General features: G+C 43.6%; 1 protein-coding gene across 1 annotated transcript in view; it reads right to left on the bottom strand.

The window, feature by feature from the left end:
- Nucleotides 1-20,201, bottom strand: part of LOC129329998 (ceramide synthase 4-like) — a 128,431-nt gene that overhangs the window by 53,013 nt on the left and 55,217 nt on the right. The window contains exon 2 of the mRNA XM_054979813.1: nucleotides 8,560-8,733. Within this exon, the coding sequence (XP_054835788.1) occupies nucleotides 8,560-8,732 (173 nt within the window). The 5' untranslated portion in view covers nucleotide 8,733. The remainder of the gene's footprint in view (nucleotides 1-8,559; nucleotides 8,734-20,201) is intronic.

Here is a 20,201-nt window from a genome sequence, read left to right as displayed (position 1 = left end):
TGCTCATCCTGGCCTCTGTGCCTTTGGCCTATGCATGCATCATTTATAAGCAAAAGAAGTGTGTTGTCTTTAGACAAATGCACATGTATGCCAACTTACCCAATTGACGAAATGATACCATCAACTAATATTCATACAATCATTCAATTAAAACATTTTTGATAGTCTTAAAAAAAAACCTTTTATTTTGTATGTGTGTGTTTTAAAAAAAGAAACACACTACTGTACAGACCTTGCGATTGCACAGAGCAGTTTGAATCTGTGGGATCCACCTAATAAAATCTCAGAGCCAAGCTACAAGTGACGAATTACACTTGCCTGGCAAGTGAACAGACTCGCATCTATTTCTCCTTGTTCACTTGCACTCCGCTTGCACTCCACTGAATAACTACGTGATCAAGTGGAGCGCAAGTGAACAGGGAGGAATACACGTGAGTCTGTTCACTTGCCAGGCAAGTGTAATTCATCACTTGTAGCTTGGCTGTCAATTACCTGGGGTTGATAGGAAGCTTCTCTTGGCTCCTGATGTGCCATGTTCACTGAGTGCAACGTATCTAGATTGCAGAAGGGGCTTGAATAGAACAGCTGCACCACTGAAAGTACAGCCCTCATTTAAAATTTCTGGTCATGAACGTCTCCAGAACAGAACAGCCACGGACCAGAATGCAGATGATTTTTAGCAGTCTTTTGGTCGAGTCACGGGAATGATTCTTCGCAAGAAGGTGCAACCATACAATTCCTCCAGATGTCAGCATATGGCCTTTTTATTCTCCTAGGGCATACGGTTAAACCAAACTTTTGGAATTATATATGTTTGTATGTGTGATATCTTACTGGCACAGAAGTGAACACAGAATGCACTGCAAAACCAGCCATGATGCAATCACCTATCAGCTTCTTTTTGTGTTGTGTCGTACTGATGTGCACGTGTTCCTGTGTACTGGTAAACAGCTCTGAAAGAAACTTGATTCAATTGTACACAGATTGTTTTATTTGCAGTGTTTTACTCATTCACATTTTTGGCAATGTTGAGGGAGGACCTCTGAACAACAGGACATTGCACAAGGGCAGCGTTTCTGTAGAATATTTGAAAATGGAAAAACAAAGCCAAACAGTGAAAGATTCCTAACATCTCGATTTCCCGTTGGATACAAGAATATGTAACTTAAAACACCAAAAGCTGGGCAGAGTTTGAACAAGCCACCCTAAATAAAGGAGGCACAAGAGTGTTTTTTGCCTCTGGAGCGGTTTGCGGCAGGAACCAGTGTGGGAATTGCTTGGCGCTGCCTTTATAAAATGCAACTCAACAAGAATCATGAATCACTTCGGATTCAAACCACCTATCTGTACATTAATCTATGTCTTATATAGTTTTATGCCCTAAATTGAACTGCTGTCTAAAAGTCAGAGCCGGATCTAGGATTGCTGGCACCCAGGGCAACTCAAGTCCAGCTCCTTGTGCGCACTGCGTGATGATGTCACTTCCATGACATCATCACACAAGGAGGAGCGTGCCACTTGCGTGGGTTGCCGGCTGCCCCGGCGTGCTGAGGAGTTGGTGGAGGCAGCGCGGGTGGCTGGGAAGCCGCCTGTGCCATTCGCCTGCCCCGTAGAACAGGGGGCGGCTGGCCGCCCCGTCCTGTGGGGCAGGCAAATGGCATGGACAGCCTCCCAGCCACCCACACTGCCATTCACCTGCCCCATAGGACAGGGGGTGTGCGGCAAGCCAGCCGCCCCCCGTCCTGCAGGGCAGGCAAATGGCAGAGGCGGCCTCCCTGCCACCCGCACTGCCATTCACCTGCCCCACAGGACAGGGGGCACGTGGCAATCCAGCCACCCCCTGTCCTGTGGGGCAGGCAAATGGCACAGGCGGCCTCCCAGCCACCCGTGCTGCCGCCTGCACACTCCTGGCAGCTGGCAGCTGCGCCCGGCACTCCCTCTTTGGCAGGGCCAGGGGCAGACTACCCCCCTACCCCCTGTCGATCCAGCCCTGCTAAAAGTGTAATGAGAACTCAAAGCTCTTCTCAAAAAAGATAATTTTTTAAAACTAAGTGAACATATAACAGATTTATGACCATGTTAAATATAACTGTTTTTAGTTAGCCGAGATAACTTAAGAGCATTGATAAGAAGTTACTATCATGTGAGGAGGATTCATGATATTATTAATTAGAAATAACTAAATTTAGGATTTCAATTATTTTACATCAAAGACAAGCAGATGTAAAATTTAGAAGATTTATCCTTTTATTCCTAATTGTCACCTTCACTAGGTATGTCTTGTGAACATTTTAGGAGAGTTCTTTTGGTGATATTCAGAAAAGACCTCATATTTCAGTGTGCATTTCCTGTTTGCTGTGCTCCCCCATTTAAAACCTGGTTTACCTTGGTCATAAAGAAATTGTAACCATTATGTTTTTAGGTCAAGTTTAGAGCTTTAGGAGATTTAATTTTGATAGCATTATTTGCATATATTGCATCTGATTTCTTATCAGATGCAATAACTTACTAGTTGCTTGTCTAAGTTATGTTTTATTTTGAATAAAATCATTAACTCTAGAAAGTTCCCTGCTCAAGTTGTTGGAAAGGGATCCAACGTCTGGCCAATCATATTTCAATGAGCAGTCAGAGTGATTCTCTCCCAGGAAGGTTTGACTTACAACAGACCTATCAGAGCCAGTACACTGTGTTCAGCTATGGCAGTTATAAGTCTCCACGAATCTGAATTCTGAGTAAGTCTCTAAATTGGACACAAATAAAATAATTTGTCACCGAAGGAACAGACAGAAATATGTTGAATAGTGGCAAAAAGCAAACAGGCCTCAAAGGTGGATCAAGACAGAGAGCAAAATCAGACGAACATTGTGCCTAGTGCAACACGTGAAAAGTTATGGGGAGAGGTTACTCGCTCCTGAAGAATCTTGGACATGATATTGCTTAGAGAAAACTATTGTGCATGGATTGTCATTTCTGGTATCAGCAGTAGAATCTTGTGGTTTGCATTTTTTCAAAAGAAACAAGTCATATGTTGCAGATTTTTTTTTAATTTACATGAAAGCTATTTTTAACTGGCAGTTTTAAAAGAGATTCCAAGTTCTGGGAAATTACAGGACAGTTAACACAATGTCTGTTCCAGGTAAAATGGTGGGAGCTGTTTTCCTATGGGGTTGGTACTCTGGCAGAGTTTGTGAGGAGAAGATTTTTTCACCCGAGAGTCCGTTGATCATGGTACTTCCCGCATGGACTACAAATCCACTTGTATTTTCTTCATTTGTTCCTGCATATCTCTTAGCTATCTTAGCTATCTGGCCTCCTGACTTTCCTGAAGTTTGTCTTCCTTGGTTGAGCAAATAACTTCACCCTCCTGGGATGGGAATGAAGCAGGAGGGCTTCTGGTTGTTCCCTCAAACACAAGCAGGCCACAAGAAGGATATCACCCATCATTCCTTGAAACAATTGTTTACTTCTTAACTGAGGGACTCTGGATGCCTCCACTGCTCCTCCAGTTTCTACCTGCCTTTCCAAGGTGTGAAAGAAAATCAGAGACTCTTTCTCCGGGGTTCTGTTTTATCCTTTTAAACATAAAAATCCTTTGGAATAAGTATGGCATTGCTCATGCTGGAGAGGATTTTAAGAAGTGTTGCATTTGGGCACTTCCCAGGGCACAGGGTTCAATAATTCTTTTCCTTGTTTCTGCATCAGAACGTGAGCACTCTGGTAGGATCTGTGTTACTTGATCCAAAGAAGACTAGAAATCATCTTCTCCAGGTGGAGAATGGAAGATTTGTATTCACTTTCCATGAAGCTTCCTTTCTTGGTGGTCCAGGAGTGGGGCAGTCCATACTTCTGGGATATAGCTCCTCCTCTCCGAAGGGAAGGTTGGTCTGCACACTGCTCTTGTATGTCCCAAAAGTATGGCCTGCTCCACTCCCAGGACCACCGGCAAATGGAAGATTTGTGTTCATTTACCGTGAAACTTCCTTTCTCGCTGGTCCAGGAGTGGGGCAGTCCTACCCACTCAAGTTTCTTGGGGAGTGGCTTCTAGGCTTGGATGAAGAGTTAGGATGACAGTCTTCCTCCCACTGGATTCAAAGGAGGGACCTTCTATATATTTTTTTTTAAATGAGGGGAGTTATTTTCCCCTCTTGGTATCGTGATGGGGAGTCAGAGCTTGGAAACTGGCAATTTCAGAGACAAGCCCCTCCCCTCCGGATCAAAAGTAGCTGACTGACCCTGCCTTCGGAGACGAGAAGCTCTATCCCAAAGGTATGGACTGCCCCACTCCTAGGACCACCGGAGAATCCTACTAAATTGGTTGTAGGGACTGCTGGTCTCCTTCTTTAAGGACTTTACCCTAGACCCAGATGTGCAAACTTCAAAACAACTTCCCCCTTTGACATTGCCTAAAAGCTGAAGAATATTCACAACAGATTCAGTCAAGGAATAGCCCTCTCTTCCTTCTGAATGCAATCTATTTTAAAGCCTTAGTGGGATTAAGAAGACAAATTCTTCAATGTGCATCACTCTACCAACTTAGTATTTGCCATATTTAGAGAGGTAAGTTGAGGGAGGACAGTTACATATAAATCTAAGTTACGTGTAAAAACCATGTGAAAGCCACACTAGGCACCTCATTCACACATGTGGAAGAATCCAGGCAGCACCTCCAACTGTATCCCCAGTTGAGGGGAACAGGTATGGGGCCTGGGTTGGTTATTGGAAGGGGGCATGGAAAGGAGATGGTGATGCTGCCTCTAGCCCTCTGGCTTCCCCTGCCCCTAAATGAAGTGGACGTGGGGCAAGGGGAATTACCAGGAGGCAAAATAAAGGAAAAGCAATTCCCCAGGTCCTATAGTTGATCTTTACTCCTTCACAATACAAACAGGGTTTATTCAACAAGGAGAAATGGGTATTTAAAGTGGGACACAGATATATGGAATGTCAAATTTAGGCAACCCAATTAAGTTAGAACCATAGAGGCAAGAGTCTGTCTGTCTGAGACCTTGTGAGAGTCTCTCACACTTGGTCTTTCCCACAGCTTAGCTGGCTCTCTGCAGTGATGGAGCTGCTCCTGCGTCTCTTGGTGCTGCTGTAGGGCTCTGGATGTTTCTCCTCAGGCTACTCCATTTTCCTCAGAACACTCCATTCTCAGGACATTCCTTCTCCTCAGAAATCTCTCTTCTCCTCTTTCTCCTCAGAAATTGTTCTCCTCCTCAGACACCTCCTTTGACTCCACCATTTGGACAAAAATCCTTCTCTCACACAGATTCCATCCGGGGGGGGGGTGTCAAACCCATTGGGTTACATATTCAGAGACAGAATGGTTAAAGCACCTAAAGAAACAGACCCTACTGAGGAAGAATTGGTATGACTTTTGTACAGGGAAGTCCTTTTGGAGTACATAGAGAGTAATTTGTTGGACAAGGTGATTTGGTAAACTTTATACACTAGGGCATACAAAATGCTTTTCTCAAAGTCTCTCAGCAAAAGCTGCTGAGTAAACTTAGCAGTTATGAGTTAAGAGAATAGGATTTTCTCATGGATTAGTAACTGCTTAAAACAAGCAGAATAGGAGTAAATGGAGGGAAGCGATTGCTATTAGAATCGATGGTATTAATTCCTTAACGAACTGAAGTCAGAGCAAGTCATGAGGTGTGTCAAGTTTGTGGGCAACACTGAATGATTCAAGGTGGTGAGGCTCAGAGCAAATTGAGAAGAGGGTCTCTACAAACTGAATGACATATGGCAAAGGGAGTTGAATGTGAGAATGTGGAAAGTGATGCACATTAAGTGGGGAATGCTACTTCTCCCATGCCAGGTTCTGACCAAGGGATGACTGCCCATGGCAGAGATCTTGAGGTTGTGGGAGGCAGGTAATGAAAATGTCATGGCGGTGGCAAATAAGCCAGTGTTCTGGTTTCCTTGAATAGATCTTTTGTGTGGACTTATTTGGTTTACTTTGTACAGTTCTGATTGCCCCTTCTTAAAAAGTCCAAGGTAGACCTGGGAAAAAATACAGAAAATGGCATTCCAGATAATTGTAGCGCTCCTGGTGGCTCAGACCATGTAGCCCAGCATCCCGTTCCACAGTGGCCAAGCGGTTGCCCTGGAGGTCTAACAAGCAGGGCACAGAGGCCAAGGCCTCCCCTGACGTTGCCTGCTAGCAGTGGTGTTCAAAGGTTTACTGCCTCTGAATATGGAGGCTCCATTTCATCAATATGGCCAATAACCACTGATGAAACTGTCTGTCTAAGCCCCTTTTAAATCTGCCTGTGCTTGTGACCTTCATTACATTAACCGGAAGAAAATTCCAGAGTTTAATTACTTGTTATGTAAAGAATAGCCAATTTGGAATAGTGGTTAAGAGCGGCAGGACTCTAATCTGGAGAGCTGGGTTTGATTCCCCACCTCACAGGGTGATTGTCATGAGGATAATAACAACACACTTTGTAAACCGCTCTGTGCATTAAATTGTCCTGAAGAACGGTATATAAATTGAGGAGTGGTTGGTGGTTGTTACTTACTACTACTACTACTACTACTACTACTACTACTACTACCTTGGTTAACCAAGGTAGTAGTAGCCTAGCTACAAGCTACAAGTGATGCCTGACACAGGTTGGACACTTGTCAGCTTCCCTCAAGTTTTGATGGGAAATGTAGGTGTCCTGGTCTTGCACTTTGGCCCTCCGACTGCTGTGCAATGGACTTTTCAACTGTCACTTGTCCAACGTTCTGCCAAGTTGCCTACATTTCCCATCAAAACTTGAGGGAAGCTGACAAGTGTCCAACCTGTGTCAGGTGTCACTTGTAGCTTGGTTCTAAGTTGGTTAATCCTCAGTCTATTTGCCCATCAACTTCATCGTGTGCCCCTGAGTTCTAGTATTAGGGATGGTGCTCCAACCCAATCGCATATAAGGAAAGTCTAAAGCATTGAGATTTATAAAATTATGTTATTAGGTGAAAAAAGTGAAGAATGTAAACTTTTTCTCCCCCATTCCATAACACTAGAATTCAAAGACACTCAATGATATTGATAGGCAGTTGATAAGGGATGGATTAAAAGAACTTTTTCACTCCCAGTATCTGACTTTTCAAAGGGGATTAGGCAACTTCCTGGAGGACAGGCCTATCAATGGCTACTCATCATGGTGACTAAATGGAACCTCCATGCTCAAAGGCAGTCTACCTCTAAATGCCAGTTTCTAGGGGAAAACAGCAGAGTAAGGCTTTGTTATTGCAGGAAACAGGATACTGCAGTAGATGGACCACTGACCTGTTCTAACACAGATTATCTCACTTACACAATTTTAAATGATGTTAACTGTTGGTTGGGACTGTTGTTTGTGTAGTTATATTGCATTACTTGTGAGCCACCCAGGGTGCAGAAAAGGTGGGTCAAAAATGCCAAATAAATAGGCAACTGCAGTAGTGGACAATTGTAAATGTATGATTTAGATGACTGTATGATTGTAGTTCATGTTTTGTGTTTGTGAATTAAATAACTGAAATAAAAAATGTACAGTAAAAAAAGAAAATGTCAAATATATAGAGTCTTATTTAGCCAGGCCTTTTTGGCAATTTCCTCCCTTTCTTAGGCTGACCAGGATTCACCCTGTTTCTGCACCTTGTTCACTAGAGAAGTGTCTCTGTACTGATACTGTAAACTTAAATCAATATATTGCACAGGGCACCGCTGCCTTGACAAAGGAAAACTGCTATAACCAAACAACTAATCAGTCAAACCGCACCTGCATTTGTGGATTACCTACAGTGGAGAACCTTTCCCACTACCTACTTTATTGTCCATTATATAGTGTACCCAGAGCTAAATTTTTGGCTAGAATCCTATCAGTGACAAACATAGACTCTGAAATCGAGAAGATTGTGTTTTTGTTATCTGACACTGATAATCATGTGTCCTATAGAGTCTCCCAGTTTGCACTCGCAGCCAAAAAGATAAGATCTAAGGTGGTACTGAATGAGTCTGTTTCATGACCCCTGGGATAGTTTGGCATACTGTATTGTTTTAATTAATTTTTAGTAACCTATATAAACTGTGATAAGGGACTTAATTGTTTATTAGTCAATGTTTGGTGAATTGTGACGGCCTATGGCTATAGACAATAAACTCTTTTGACTTTGACTTTAATCAGTCAAACAGGCTGGCCTTCAAAGCTGATGTTTGCTGTTTTGAGCAACTTTACTCACTTCCCCCTTTGGGCTGACATCGTGGCTTTTTCTTTGGAACTCTCTGAATGAGCCAACGGGAGCATTTTTGCACGCAGCATGAGATATGAGTATCTTCCATTTAGAAGCAGTAAGGCTCTTAAACCAGGTGACGCAAAACCTGCTGTAACACAATACTTCCCTGGAAGCGAGTCATCAAAGCAAAACTGAAGAGGTCTGCTTGGGACGTTGTTTTCCGTTTGAACAGCTGCCCACTGCTTTTGTCAAGACAGTGCGAGAAGCTATCTGAAAGGAGGCCCCTTGGAACAAAGCATCTGACCAGTGAACGGTCCGTGTGCATTGCGATGCTGGCAACGGGATATCACTTGCCTTTCAAAGATGAACCGCAGACCAATAAGGAGGAGCGCAAAAGGGATGCTGAGAAGAAGGTGATGGGGCTGAGGGTAGCGGATCTCTTCAGTCTCTTTCATGTCCTCCCAAGTGTATCCCGGAGGAAGCCAAAATTCACTTTTCCATAACCACTGAGTTAAAGACAGCATCATCCTGTAGGCAGGGAACAAAGGAAAGAACCATGAAAATCAGTATAGCTCCTGCAAAGTAATACAAATGTTTCTGGAAGGTGGAGGAGGCAAACCCAGCCAGGGAATTTTGGAATATCTGACGGTACAGCCTGAGAGACTGCATTAATACATTTTGCATTAATACATTTTGATCCTGCCATGAGTTCAACTGCACAAGGTTCCCCATTTTGTCCTCCCAATCATCCTGTAAGGTAGGCTACATTAAGGGGGAGTGGGTTGGATCCAACAGATTGTTTTCTTGGAGGTCGACTTTCTTGCCTCCTGCTGCAACCCAAGGCACTCCCTGAAATACTGTCTCCCAGAATCAACATGTTGAAGGCATCTTGGGCTGTCATGAGAGGGCAGAGACAAGAGGTGTGCTTTCCATTGGATCCAAGCCAGTGACTGGCCCAAGGTCAATTGGTGGATCTCGTGGCTGTCCGGGGAAGTGATCTCAGGGCCTAGTCTGATGCAGTAACAACTATAAGTAGATTTACTCATCTTCCTTCATGTTCCCCCATGGCTTGCGACAATTATTCCAAACCAGAATGAAAACAAACATCACAAGAAATGCAGACTGGATCTACTATGCTCTCCGTTTCCCCTGAATTCCAGGTGAACGGAGAGAATTTCAAAAACTTATTCTAGAAAGCATGCACTCGATGCCGGTTCCAGGTTTTAGGAGGCCCTCCCATGCCCCTCTCCTCACATCTACAAACCGCCATGCCCTCCTCTCCCCTTGCTTCATCTGCTTGTGTTCTTCCCATACCAGCTCACAAGCCCTCCCATCACTCATGCTCACAATTGCCTGCACTATCTGAAGCCCTGGCAGTGAATGCAGCTGGGAGCACAAATGGTGAAACACTAAAAATGAATGAGTGGGGTCAATAGCATTGGGCCCTGCCAGAAGTCCTAGGCCTGGCAGCTGCCCCATCTCAGGGTATGCTGATAACCTGTATGCACACCTAAACAGCAATTACTTGAATGATTGCATGACCTTCTGTATCCAGATTCTTTTTGTAGGGTGTTTTACCGACGTATTCCTGTGTATTGGTACAACACCCTACAAAAAGAATCTGGCTACAGAAAGACACACAGTCACAGCAAGGTTGCTTTTAAAATTATTAATTCCTGTATTATTCCTTTCTTCAAAATATTTTCATGCCTCTTCACCAAAGTACCCAAGATACAACAAAATTCAACAAGGTACTCTCAGAAAATATATCAAATCCTAAATTTCAGAACGCCCAATAGAGAAGGCCCCCCCACACACACACACAGAGCGCTCACTAATTAAAAGAAAACTCACAGCATCCACTTAAAACCAATCAAAAGGACAGCAGAAAAATGGAAGGTGAAAGAAAAACCAAATCCGCTATCAATCAAGGAATTCAAAGCCAGCTGACAGCACTGATGTGTTCATTACAATGGTGCCTGGAGCAAAGAGAGCATTCCAAAGCCTGGAGGCAAATAAAGAAGGGCCCATGATGAAGAACACTGCCTGGAAAGGCTATCTGGGGGCAAGATTTTATCAATGTGCACGGAGAAGATGCAAAAGAAGGGAATTAAGCAATGTAACAAAGGGCACGTTGCACACTATACTCTGTGTAATGTTCACAACTAAAACATAAACGAAAATGAGGACTTCTCATGATGTGGTCCCTATTTAGAAATTGGTCACACCACCAAAATACAGAGAAAAAATGTGGAGGAAGAGAACTTTGGATGCATTTGATGCAGGCTTTGGTTTCACACACAGAGTCCTGGGAACAGCATGAGGCAAGACAGAAGTGAAGAAAATGCAAGGAAAAGAGGAGGGAAAGACCTGCAGGCTCTGGCATGGGGTGATTCAGAGAAAGCGGCTCATGTCTTAGAACTAGAGTAGAGGTGGCAGGATGCCTATATAGTATTCGTCATCCCAACTGTATGCATAACTGGCAACCGTTTCTGCCTCACCCAATTTTGATTTGGGCTTCCAGTGATTTGGCATGATGATGACGAGTCTCAAGACCACAGCTCTGCCACGTGCTTCTGCAAGCCTTGGGACATGCAAGAAGTTTTAATCGTTGAAGGCATCAAGACAGAGAAAAGGCAGCAAGCAAAAGAGAGAGAGCCCAGCATTTGAAAATTCTTGGCAGCCTTGCTCAAATTTCTCCTACACTACTGCCACAATGGGATTGGACTGAACCAAGTTCATGTAAATGATGTCAAGGCTTCTGTTTGAATTGTACCACCAGCATTACCGACCTGGCCTCGGAAGATTAGGGGTGTGTGCTTCGGATTTCCTATTCGGGTTTTTAATCCGAATAGGGCCTGATTTGTATAGATTCGGGGGTTCCCGAATCAGCCCCGGCATTGCTGAGTCGATTAGGGAAGCCTGAAGCAAAGCTTTCCGAAGCATTTCAGAACACTTCGGAACGCTTTGTGTAGAGCAGCAGCAGCACTTTCCTTGCCCTTTGCAAATGCAAGAAAAGTGCTGCTGCTGCTGCTTTCAAAGCTCCCGACATCTTTTTCACCTGATGGAAGAGGGAGTTCCCTCTTCCTCCCTCCCATTGGATGAAAAAGCCAGCCTGGAAGTTTTAAAAGCTCAAAGCTGCTCTTTTCAGGGCTGCTTTGAGCTTTCAAAACTCCAGGCAGCCTTTTCATCCAATGGGAGGAGGGAAGAGGGAACTCACTCTTCCCCCCGCCCATCCAACGAAAAAGCCTTCTTTGATCTTCGATGTGCTCAGAATATTTACAGAGCATACTGAAGCAGCTTCAATAGGGTTATTCCAGATTTTTTTCCTGCTTCGGATAAACCCGAAGCAGGAAACCCGAATTTTTTTCCAGTGCACACCCCTGAGCAGCACGCCTTTGATGGAGATCTCAACCAATGGGGTAGGCCCTGGTTCCAGACCTTTTAGGGCCTGAAACAGAAGCCCAGCATTTGAAATACTACCAAAGGTTTAAATTTCAAACAGGGCTCCAAGGATTGCAGGTAGCATGGACAGCACCTCCTCGTTCTTAGTCCCCAGAGATTGCTATCAGTAAAATGAGAGGTGTCTGGGCTTGAGAGACCAAGGGGCTGCATACACAGCAGTTTAACCCAGTCATGAGCAAAACAACTGGCAGTTGTATTCTTATGTAGTTAGCCAAGGGGCCATAACAACAACAACAACATTAGATTTATATACCACCCTTCAGGATGACTTAACACCCACTCAGAGTGGTTTACAAAGTATGTTATTATTGTATTGTCGAAGGCTTTCACGGCCGGAGAACGATGGTTGTTGGGGGTTTTCCGGGCTGTATTGCCGTGGTCTTGGCATTGTAGTTCCTGACGTTTCGCCAGCAGCTGTGGCTGGCATCTTTTGGTGCTACACCTCTGAAGATGCCAGCCACAGCTGCTGGCGAAACGTCAGGAACTACAATGCCAAGACCACGGCAATACAGCCCGGAAAACCCCCAACAACCATATGTTATTATTATCTCCACAATAATCACCATGTGAGGTGGGTGAGGCTGAGAGAGCTCTGAGAAGCTGTGACTGACCCCAGGTCACCCAGCTGGCTTCAAGTGGAGGAGTGGGGAATCAAACCTGGCTCTCCAGATTAGAGTCCTGCTGCTCTTAACCACTACACCAAACTGGCTCTCTCCATGGTTGGCAGATAGCATGCTTTGCACACAGGAGGTCCCAGGGTTCATCTCTTGCTAAAAGGGTGCTAGGAAACATCTCTGCCTGAGACCCTGGAGAGCCGTTGCCAGTCAGAAGAGATAATAAAGGGCTGGATTGACTAATGGTTTGACACAGCATAGGCAGCTTCTTTTTTTCTGGGCAAATCCCTTGCTATGGATCTAGTAGGTCTTCCTCAAGGCCCTGGGTTGAGCATCTCCCATTAATGTTTCTCAGATAGATGCCAGGGAAGGCCCAGAGCTTGCTGTACATGTCATCTTTCCCCTGCCTATGCTACCAATGTGTATGGATACCACACTACAAGAAAGTAACACCCTCTCTTAAACGACCACATCAAGTGTCTTTGGGGGCAGCATTTTACAGATGCACATCTGTGCTTCTGTACTTCAGTAAGTGTGGTGGTGAAGAGTGCCATCAAGTTGTAGCTGAATTATGGCGACCCCTGGTGGGGTTCTTATGGCAAGAGACTAAGAGAGGTGGTTTGCCATTGCCTGCCTCTGCAACCCTGGTCTCCCATTCGTTGGAGGTCTCCCATCCAATTAATAACCTAGGCCAACCCTATTTAGCTTCCAGGATCTGATGAGATTGAGCTTGACTGGGCTATCCAGGGTACTTCAATAAGTAATAGGAGTCTGTTTTGTCTTGGCTGTTTCATAGATGCACGTGACCAGAATGCAAGACAACAGTTTTTCAATAATTACAGAATCCTTCACCCTCAAAAGAGGTTGCCTGTTGATTCTGGACACAAGTCCCTGTTCCGTGCTGTTTTCTTTCCTATCAGGAGAAACATTCTGTATTATGACTGTGGGAGAAACCTGTGGGAGGGGTAATTCTAACTCTTCTGTGCATATAGTTTTTTAAAAATATATTATTTTGTTAGCCCAAAACAAAACAAAAACAAAAACAGAAAAAAAAAGAAAACGGTGCTGGCTACAAAAACACTATTGGCAAATCTATACATAGGTATCTCTAAAAGGTTTCTAAATATCTAAAAATAAATCCATACTCAATAGAGCTCTATATGTGATACATTCAAATACTGATAAATTTTTAAGGTCTTCAATCCAGTGAATTGCAGGTAGTGGGCTTTTGTCTTTCCAGTGTTGTAGTATAAGTCTTTTAACAACTGTAAGGGCACGGAGGGTCCATTTCCGTTGACCTTCAGTTAAATTCCAAGGGACAGGCAAATAGTTTAACAGTACATTAACATCCTTAAAAATAAATGAGTTTTCTAATACAAAATTAATATGACTAATGACTTCCTCCCAAACGATTGAACATGTCCAAGGCATATACTTAAGAGAGGTATCTTGTGAACTACACAGTCAACAGTTAGTCGATGTGCTTAAACCATTATTAAAAGGGTACTGTGGTGTCCGATATAACCTAAACATAATTTTTGCTGAGTAAGTTGCAATTTAATATTCATAGCAGCAACAAGTATGTGGCTTAAATCCTTATCCCATTGCTTTAGCAAAATTGGGCACTCCAGCTCATTATTTCATTCATCTCTAAGACTTTGTGACCGTGTATCATAGTTATTAATGGACCTCAAATATTTATATACAAATACTGTAGATTTTGTTTTCTGTACTGATTCAATAAGAATTTCCAAAAGTGGGGGAGATTCTGAAGCACTCAGAGCTGCCAGGCCATGTCTGAACACGAACAAATGTTGCAATTGTAGATACTGCCATTCAGCAGAAGTTGGCAAATCATATTTAGACTTCAGTTGGAAAAATGACAAGAACTCACTATCATTAACTATCAATCGATCCAAGGTAAAATTCCTTTATCTGCCCAAGCCTTCCATAAGAAAGATTTCTTCCCCATTTTTAAATCTGGATTTGACCATCATGTTATCTTGGCTTGTGAGAACAGGTCAAACTGATATTATCATGATATTATGCACCATACTTCTCTAGCTGCAGAGGTTGCAGGAAGAACAAAATCTATTTGAACGTAAGTAGACCCTAATGCATTTCACTTAAAAAGAGATCTCCAAGACAGCCCAAGATGGATACTCCAGTTGAGAGGAGTATAATTTGAACATGTTAACAAACATCCCTGATGATAACCATTAAGGTCCAGAAAATCAAATCTTCCTTCACTAATTGAAAATTGCATCCTCTTTAAAGAAATCATAGGGGGTGCTGAACCCCACATAAATTTCCAAAACAAAGTATTAATTTTATGAATATAAAATGGAATTGCATGCATAACATATACAATTAGAGGTATAATGTTCATTTTAGGTGTATTTACTTTACCTATCTATCCAAATGTATTTACTTTGTTCATCTGCCCATATCCAAGGATGTATCTCAGATCAACTTATTAAAGTTCAGCAAAATCATGTACTTAATATTCCTTGGGATCAATACTTCCAAGATAAGTAATAGCATCTGGGCACCATCGAAAATGCCCCACAATAATTACACTCTGTGAAATATTGTCTCCCAATGGCATTCATTCTGATTTTGTCCAATTTATTGAATAATCAGACAGATCACCAAAATTATTAAGCGAATTCATTAATTCAGGAATGAAAGGTTGAGGTTCTGAAAGAAATAATAAAAGATCATCTGCATATAAAATAATTTTAAATTGTAACGAGTTATATATAAGGCTATGTATGGTATTACTTTGTCTAACAGCACAAGCTAGAGTTTCCAAACATAGATCAAAAATGAGAGAAGAGGACAACCTAGTCTAGAACCTCTTTCAAAAGGAAATCATGCAGAAAAAATGCAACTGGTCTGTACCCTAGATCTAAGGGATGAATACAAAATTCTAATCCATTCCAAAAATTCCTAAGGGAAGCCAAATTTACTCAATGTGGTGAAAATAAATTTCCAATATATTTTGTCAAACACGTTTTCAGCATCAAGTGAAAGAACACAGACTACTGCAACTTGCTTTACACAGGGCTTCCCCTGGGCCTGATCCGGAGGCTACAGCTGGTCCAAAATGCAGCTGCGTGAGTAATTGCAAGGGCCCCAACTAGGGAACATATAACACCTATACTACGCCAGCTGCACTGGTTACCAGTTGAGTACCGGGTCCGGTTCAAAGTTTTGGTGTTGACCTATAAAGCCCTATGTGGACTGGGCCCAGCATGCCTGCAGGGCCGCCTCTCCCCATATGTACCCCAGACGATGCTTCGTTCAACAAATAAACAACTGTTGGAGGTTCCTGGCCCAAGGGAGGCCCGCCTGGCCTCGACCAGAGCCAGGGCCTTTTCGGTCCTGGCACCAACCTGGTGGAACTCTCTGTCTGAGGAAACCAGGGCCCGGCGGGATTTATCATCTTTCCACCGGGCCTGTAAGACAGAGATGTTCCGCCAGGCATATGGTGGAGGCTAAGTTGGGCCCCCACTGGCCACGCTAAAGATCTGTCCACCACCCTACATATGAGCCAGGGCTTGAAAAGCAATATTTTATCATCGCCATCTAAAGAGAAGCTGTATTGTATAAAGTTGTTTTAAATGTTATTTGTATACTGTTTTATCTGTTTTTAACTGTATTTATATAATATGAAATGTTGTACTCCGCCGTGAGCCCACCTGGCGGGGAAGGCAGACTAAAAATCTAATATAATAAATAATAAATAAATAATAAACAACAACTTGATCAGATCTGTTTCTATTTAATGCAATCACATCAGCAACCAATCTAAGGTTATCAGAATCTTGCATGCTTTGTATAAATCCTACCTGGCCTACATGTGCCGAAGTTCTAATAACCTTTTGAAGTCTGTTAGCAAGAATGGCAGTTAATATCTTAGCATCCACATTCATCAAAGAAATATGTCAAAAATTTGCATATTGAGTATGGCCTTTGCCTGGCTTTGAAATGTCAGTAATATAAGCATCCCGCAATGATGGCAATACACCAGATTCAAAAATCTCATTGTACAATGGATATGATTTTGGAATTAAAAAATCTGAAGAGGTTTTATACCATTCAATAGAGAACATGTCTGATCCTGAAGGTTTACCAGTACTCATATGCATTCTCCATAGAGGTCACGTCAGGTGGCCCTGCCCACCTGACTATCAGCCATTTGGGGCCCGTTTCGGCCGGGATTGGGGCTGAAATGGCTGGGATCGGGCCTCTGACGGGTGGTGGATCACTCTCCCACTCAGCAGCGGCCCGATACTGACCATTTTGGGCCCCTTTTCAGCCATTTTCAGCCCTTTTTTTGACATTTTGGGCTCAATTTCAGCCCTGAATGGCCAGGATTGGGTCCAAAACAGCCAGGATCGGTGATGGCAGGGGTGTGGCATATGCAAATCAGTTACGCTAATGACACACTTCTGGTGATGTCAAGGGGCATGGCATATGCTAATGAGTTATGCTAATGAGTTCCTCCACCTCTTTTTCTACGAAATGACCCCCCTGATTTCATCCATATGCAAAGATTCAGCTAGAAGCTGTTGCTGAGCAATATCTAAACATGGAAGAGTAAGGTGAGAGAAAAATGCTTCCAATTCTTTCCCGGATGGTTCTTTGCCCTTGTTATACAGTTTAGAGTAAAACTTTTGAAACCGTGGCAGAAACACGTGGAAGGGGCAAATCCAACTCTTGCATGTATACGTGCCATCAAATTGCAACCAACTTATGGTGACCCCCCAGCAAGGGGCTTTCAAGGCAAGAGAGAAGTAGAGGTGTTTTGCCATTGCCTTCCTCTGCAGAGCCTTCCTTGGTGGTTGCCCATCCAGATACTAACCCTACTTACTATGAAATTTTAAGCAGAGTTACTCCAGGCTAAGCCCATTGAAATCAGAAACTGTGCTTAGGGTTTCACTGTTAGCTTCTGAGATCGGGCTATACCGTGCCATCTTCCCTCCAATTCTAACTCTTACAGATACATTAAAATAATCTTATGAAGTAAAAATATGCTTCCACTGTGAATTCAGAGAAAAGGAGGCTTGGCTTAGCCAGCCTAGCTATAAGGGAAGATTCAAGTGTCATTTGCATCTCCTTTCAAAGGGGATTTCAAAGCCTTGAGTCACACTGCCTGGCCCCGCTCCAAATTTCCAACTTTATTTTGGAACTACTCAGAGCATCGCCCCCGCACAACGGCATTCCCTCCTCCACTGACACCGCCCCCTGCAAAGCTTTCACAATCATGATTTTGTTCTTTGGCACCCTGTGTCATAATTTTGGGACCCACCCGTCCTTTGACCTGCCTTTTCTCCACTTCCATAGGGGCATTTTTCTGACCAATATCCCTTTGTTCCATGCCTCTGACTTCTGGATCAGAAGTTAAGAATGTGCTTTGGCACAGTGCCGTCCTTGATGAATGAAGCCTGCAAAGGACAGCTGGACGATCTGTCATTTCCCTTCTTTCCAAAGGTTTTACAGGAAGCTCAAGAAGGCCGGCTGTCAGTTACAAAAGGTCCACTCTGGTTTGCCCCCCCCTCATCAAAATGTACATTGCAACCCCATCTTCACAGCAAGACCCCTGCACAAGAATGCAACTGGCTCAAGGTCACTCAGCAAGGAAAGATTCATGCTGAGATTTTGCCACCACTGTAACCATTTTACTAGTGATCCCCAATATGGGAGGGGTCTCCTTGTGAGCTGGGGGAATTAGCATTGAAGGAGATGCAGTGAGAGGGAGTAACCAAAAAATCTCCACCTACATATACCGGGATTGTTCCCTTAGAGAACTCTCAAATAAACAGGCAGATGTTCCACAGGAAAAGTAACAGAGCAATAAAAAGGCAAGCACACAGAAAACACACAGCATACACACAGAGCTAACTAGGAAAACAGGAAGGAAAATGGGAGAGAGTAATCGGGATAGGGTGATATTTACCAGTCTCAGAGTGAAGGAAAAGGTCCACAGAGGAGCAGCAAAACAACCAGCATTTCATGGAGAGAAGGAGGCTCAAGCGAACTTGAGGGCATCTGGACAGGTACCAAGCCACACGCATGGAGCACATGGCTGGACAGCCCAGTTATAGTGCAAAACACACCCTGGAACAAAACTGACGTCTTTGCCCCCAAACAATGGCTTAATGGCTTGTCTAGAAGTAGGACAGCAAGTTGGAAAATGTATGATGACTATCTGGGCCGGACTACAGGTAAAAATATGGCTTGATGATTTGGCAACTACCGGATAGGGAGGCCATCAGATATCCTGAATAACCTGCTTGTGTAAGTGGGAGAGGAAAGGTGGAGGAAAATGTTGATGGGATTAGGCAGGGAGGTGTCTCAGGATGTCCTCTTATCTCTGCTGCTCTCCAGAGTGTGGGGGCTGTTCAGTCAGTCATTTCCCCAGTGACTCATATCTTGGAAACTTTCCAATCTCCAGGCCAGCTGGCACCCAATGACTCATATCTTGCTAACTTTCCAGTCTCCAGGCCAGCTGGCATCCACTCTGCCTGGGGTCAGGCAATGTCGGGGATTTAGGGCTGTCAGGATCTAATCTGTTGTTAGGTTCCTTGGCCAGAGTTACGCCATGTTTAATCTGTAGTTGCTAGCTTTTTCTCCCTCCAGGTCCAGGTGTTATTTTGACCGTGCTTTCCATGGGAGAGAATACTCTTATCTGGGTGATTCCGCACGAGTGGTTTTCCCTGCTTCAGCTTCTAAATGACCTCAATTTTTTCTTGTGTTTCCACACATGGGAAGGCAATCCTAGCAGCAGATTCGAAGTCACTGCATGTTTTGTCCGGTTTTTTTCCATCCTGCTTTCCCCCGACTTATTTGTCCATGCGCAGCAGATTAGGGATTTTAATCATGAGGAATTCTTTATCCGATGTTCTCCCCACCCTTGCCCTTTTCTCTCGCCCTTCGAATTTGATTGGCCAATCATGTTTTCTAAGCCACACCCACTACCCTTTCCCTTTTCCTCTTTTTTTAAAAAAAATGTAAAAAAACGTTGCAACGTTTCTACATGTCTATGCAGAAACATATCCTGTGTCACATGACAACAGCTGACCAATAACTGGTCCATTTTACAACGCACCAAATTTGTTACTTGTTGCTTGCTGACAGCTGACAGCTTCTGAGGTAGAGTGAAAGTGTGATGGAGGGACTTCAGCTTTCAACTAGTGGTCTAGGCATTTCATGGAGGGAGAAAGAGACCGTCCTCAACACAACACCTATCACTAAATCACACCCCTCACAAAGAAAGCGGGAAAGATAGACGCGGGGTCATTGGTAACGATTTTCCCTCCAAATGTCAATAGCCAATACTCTTCCACAATATTGGCGGGAAGTGCTCTGGCCTATCCAATATGTTTATTTGATGCAACATGTATGTGTAGCAACGTTTTTTGTGAGAAATTTTTTTCTAATGTGTTGGTTTGATGCAACGTTTATGTGTAGCAACTTTCGGGGGGGGAATAAAAAAAAATGAAGATGTGCATCACTCGACACTTCCCCCAGAAAAAGCGATGAGGAATCAATTTTTATCCTGTCAAAAATTCCGCATGATGGACTTTGAGCCAATGAAATGTGCGAAACAAAAGCCTAATGTGGAATCGGGGAGAAGTGGATTCATAGGACTCCACCGCGGCATGACTGCTCAGAAAGTCTGATCAAAATTGATCATGCGGAATCCCCCTCTATTTCTACAGCCAGAGACCTTGATGGGCCGAACCTTCCCACAGCAAAGTTCCCATTGTTCTGGAAGATGGGGGGGGGGGAGGCTGGGAGTGAAGGGTTTGATGTATCACCAGTTTCATTTTCTTCTCTCATTCTCAACAATGTATGTGTTCAGCCAAGATCCTTTCTAGGCCTTGGAATATGGATACTTGTGTCAGA

This window comes from Eublepharis macularius, chromosome 5 (assembly GCF_028583425.1).
Source record: "Eublepharis macularius isolate TG4126 chromosome 5, MPM_Emac_v1.0, whole genome shotgun sequence".
Lineage (NCBI taxonomy): Eukaryota > Metazoa > Chordata > Lepidosauria > Squamata > Eublepharidae > Eublepharis > Eublepharis macularius.
The sequence above is the reverse complement of the archived record's forward strand: the minus strand, read 5'-3'. Positions and strand labels throughout refer to the sequence as shown.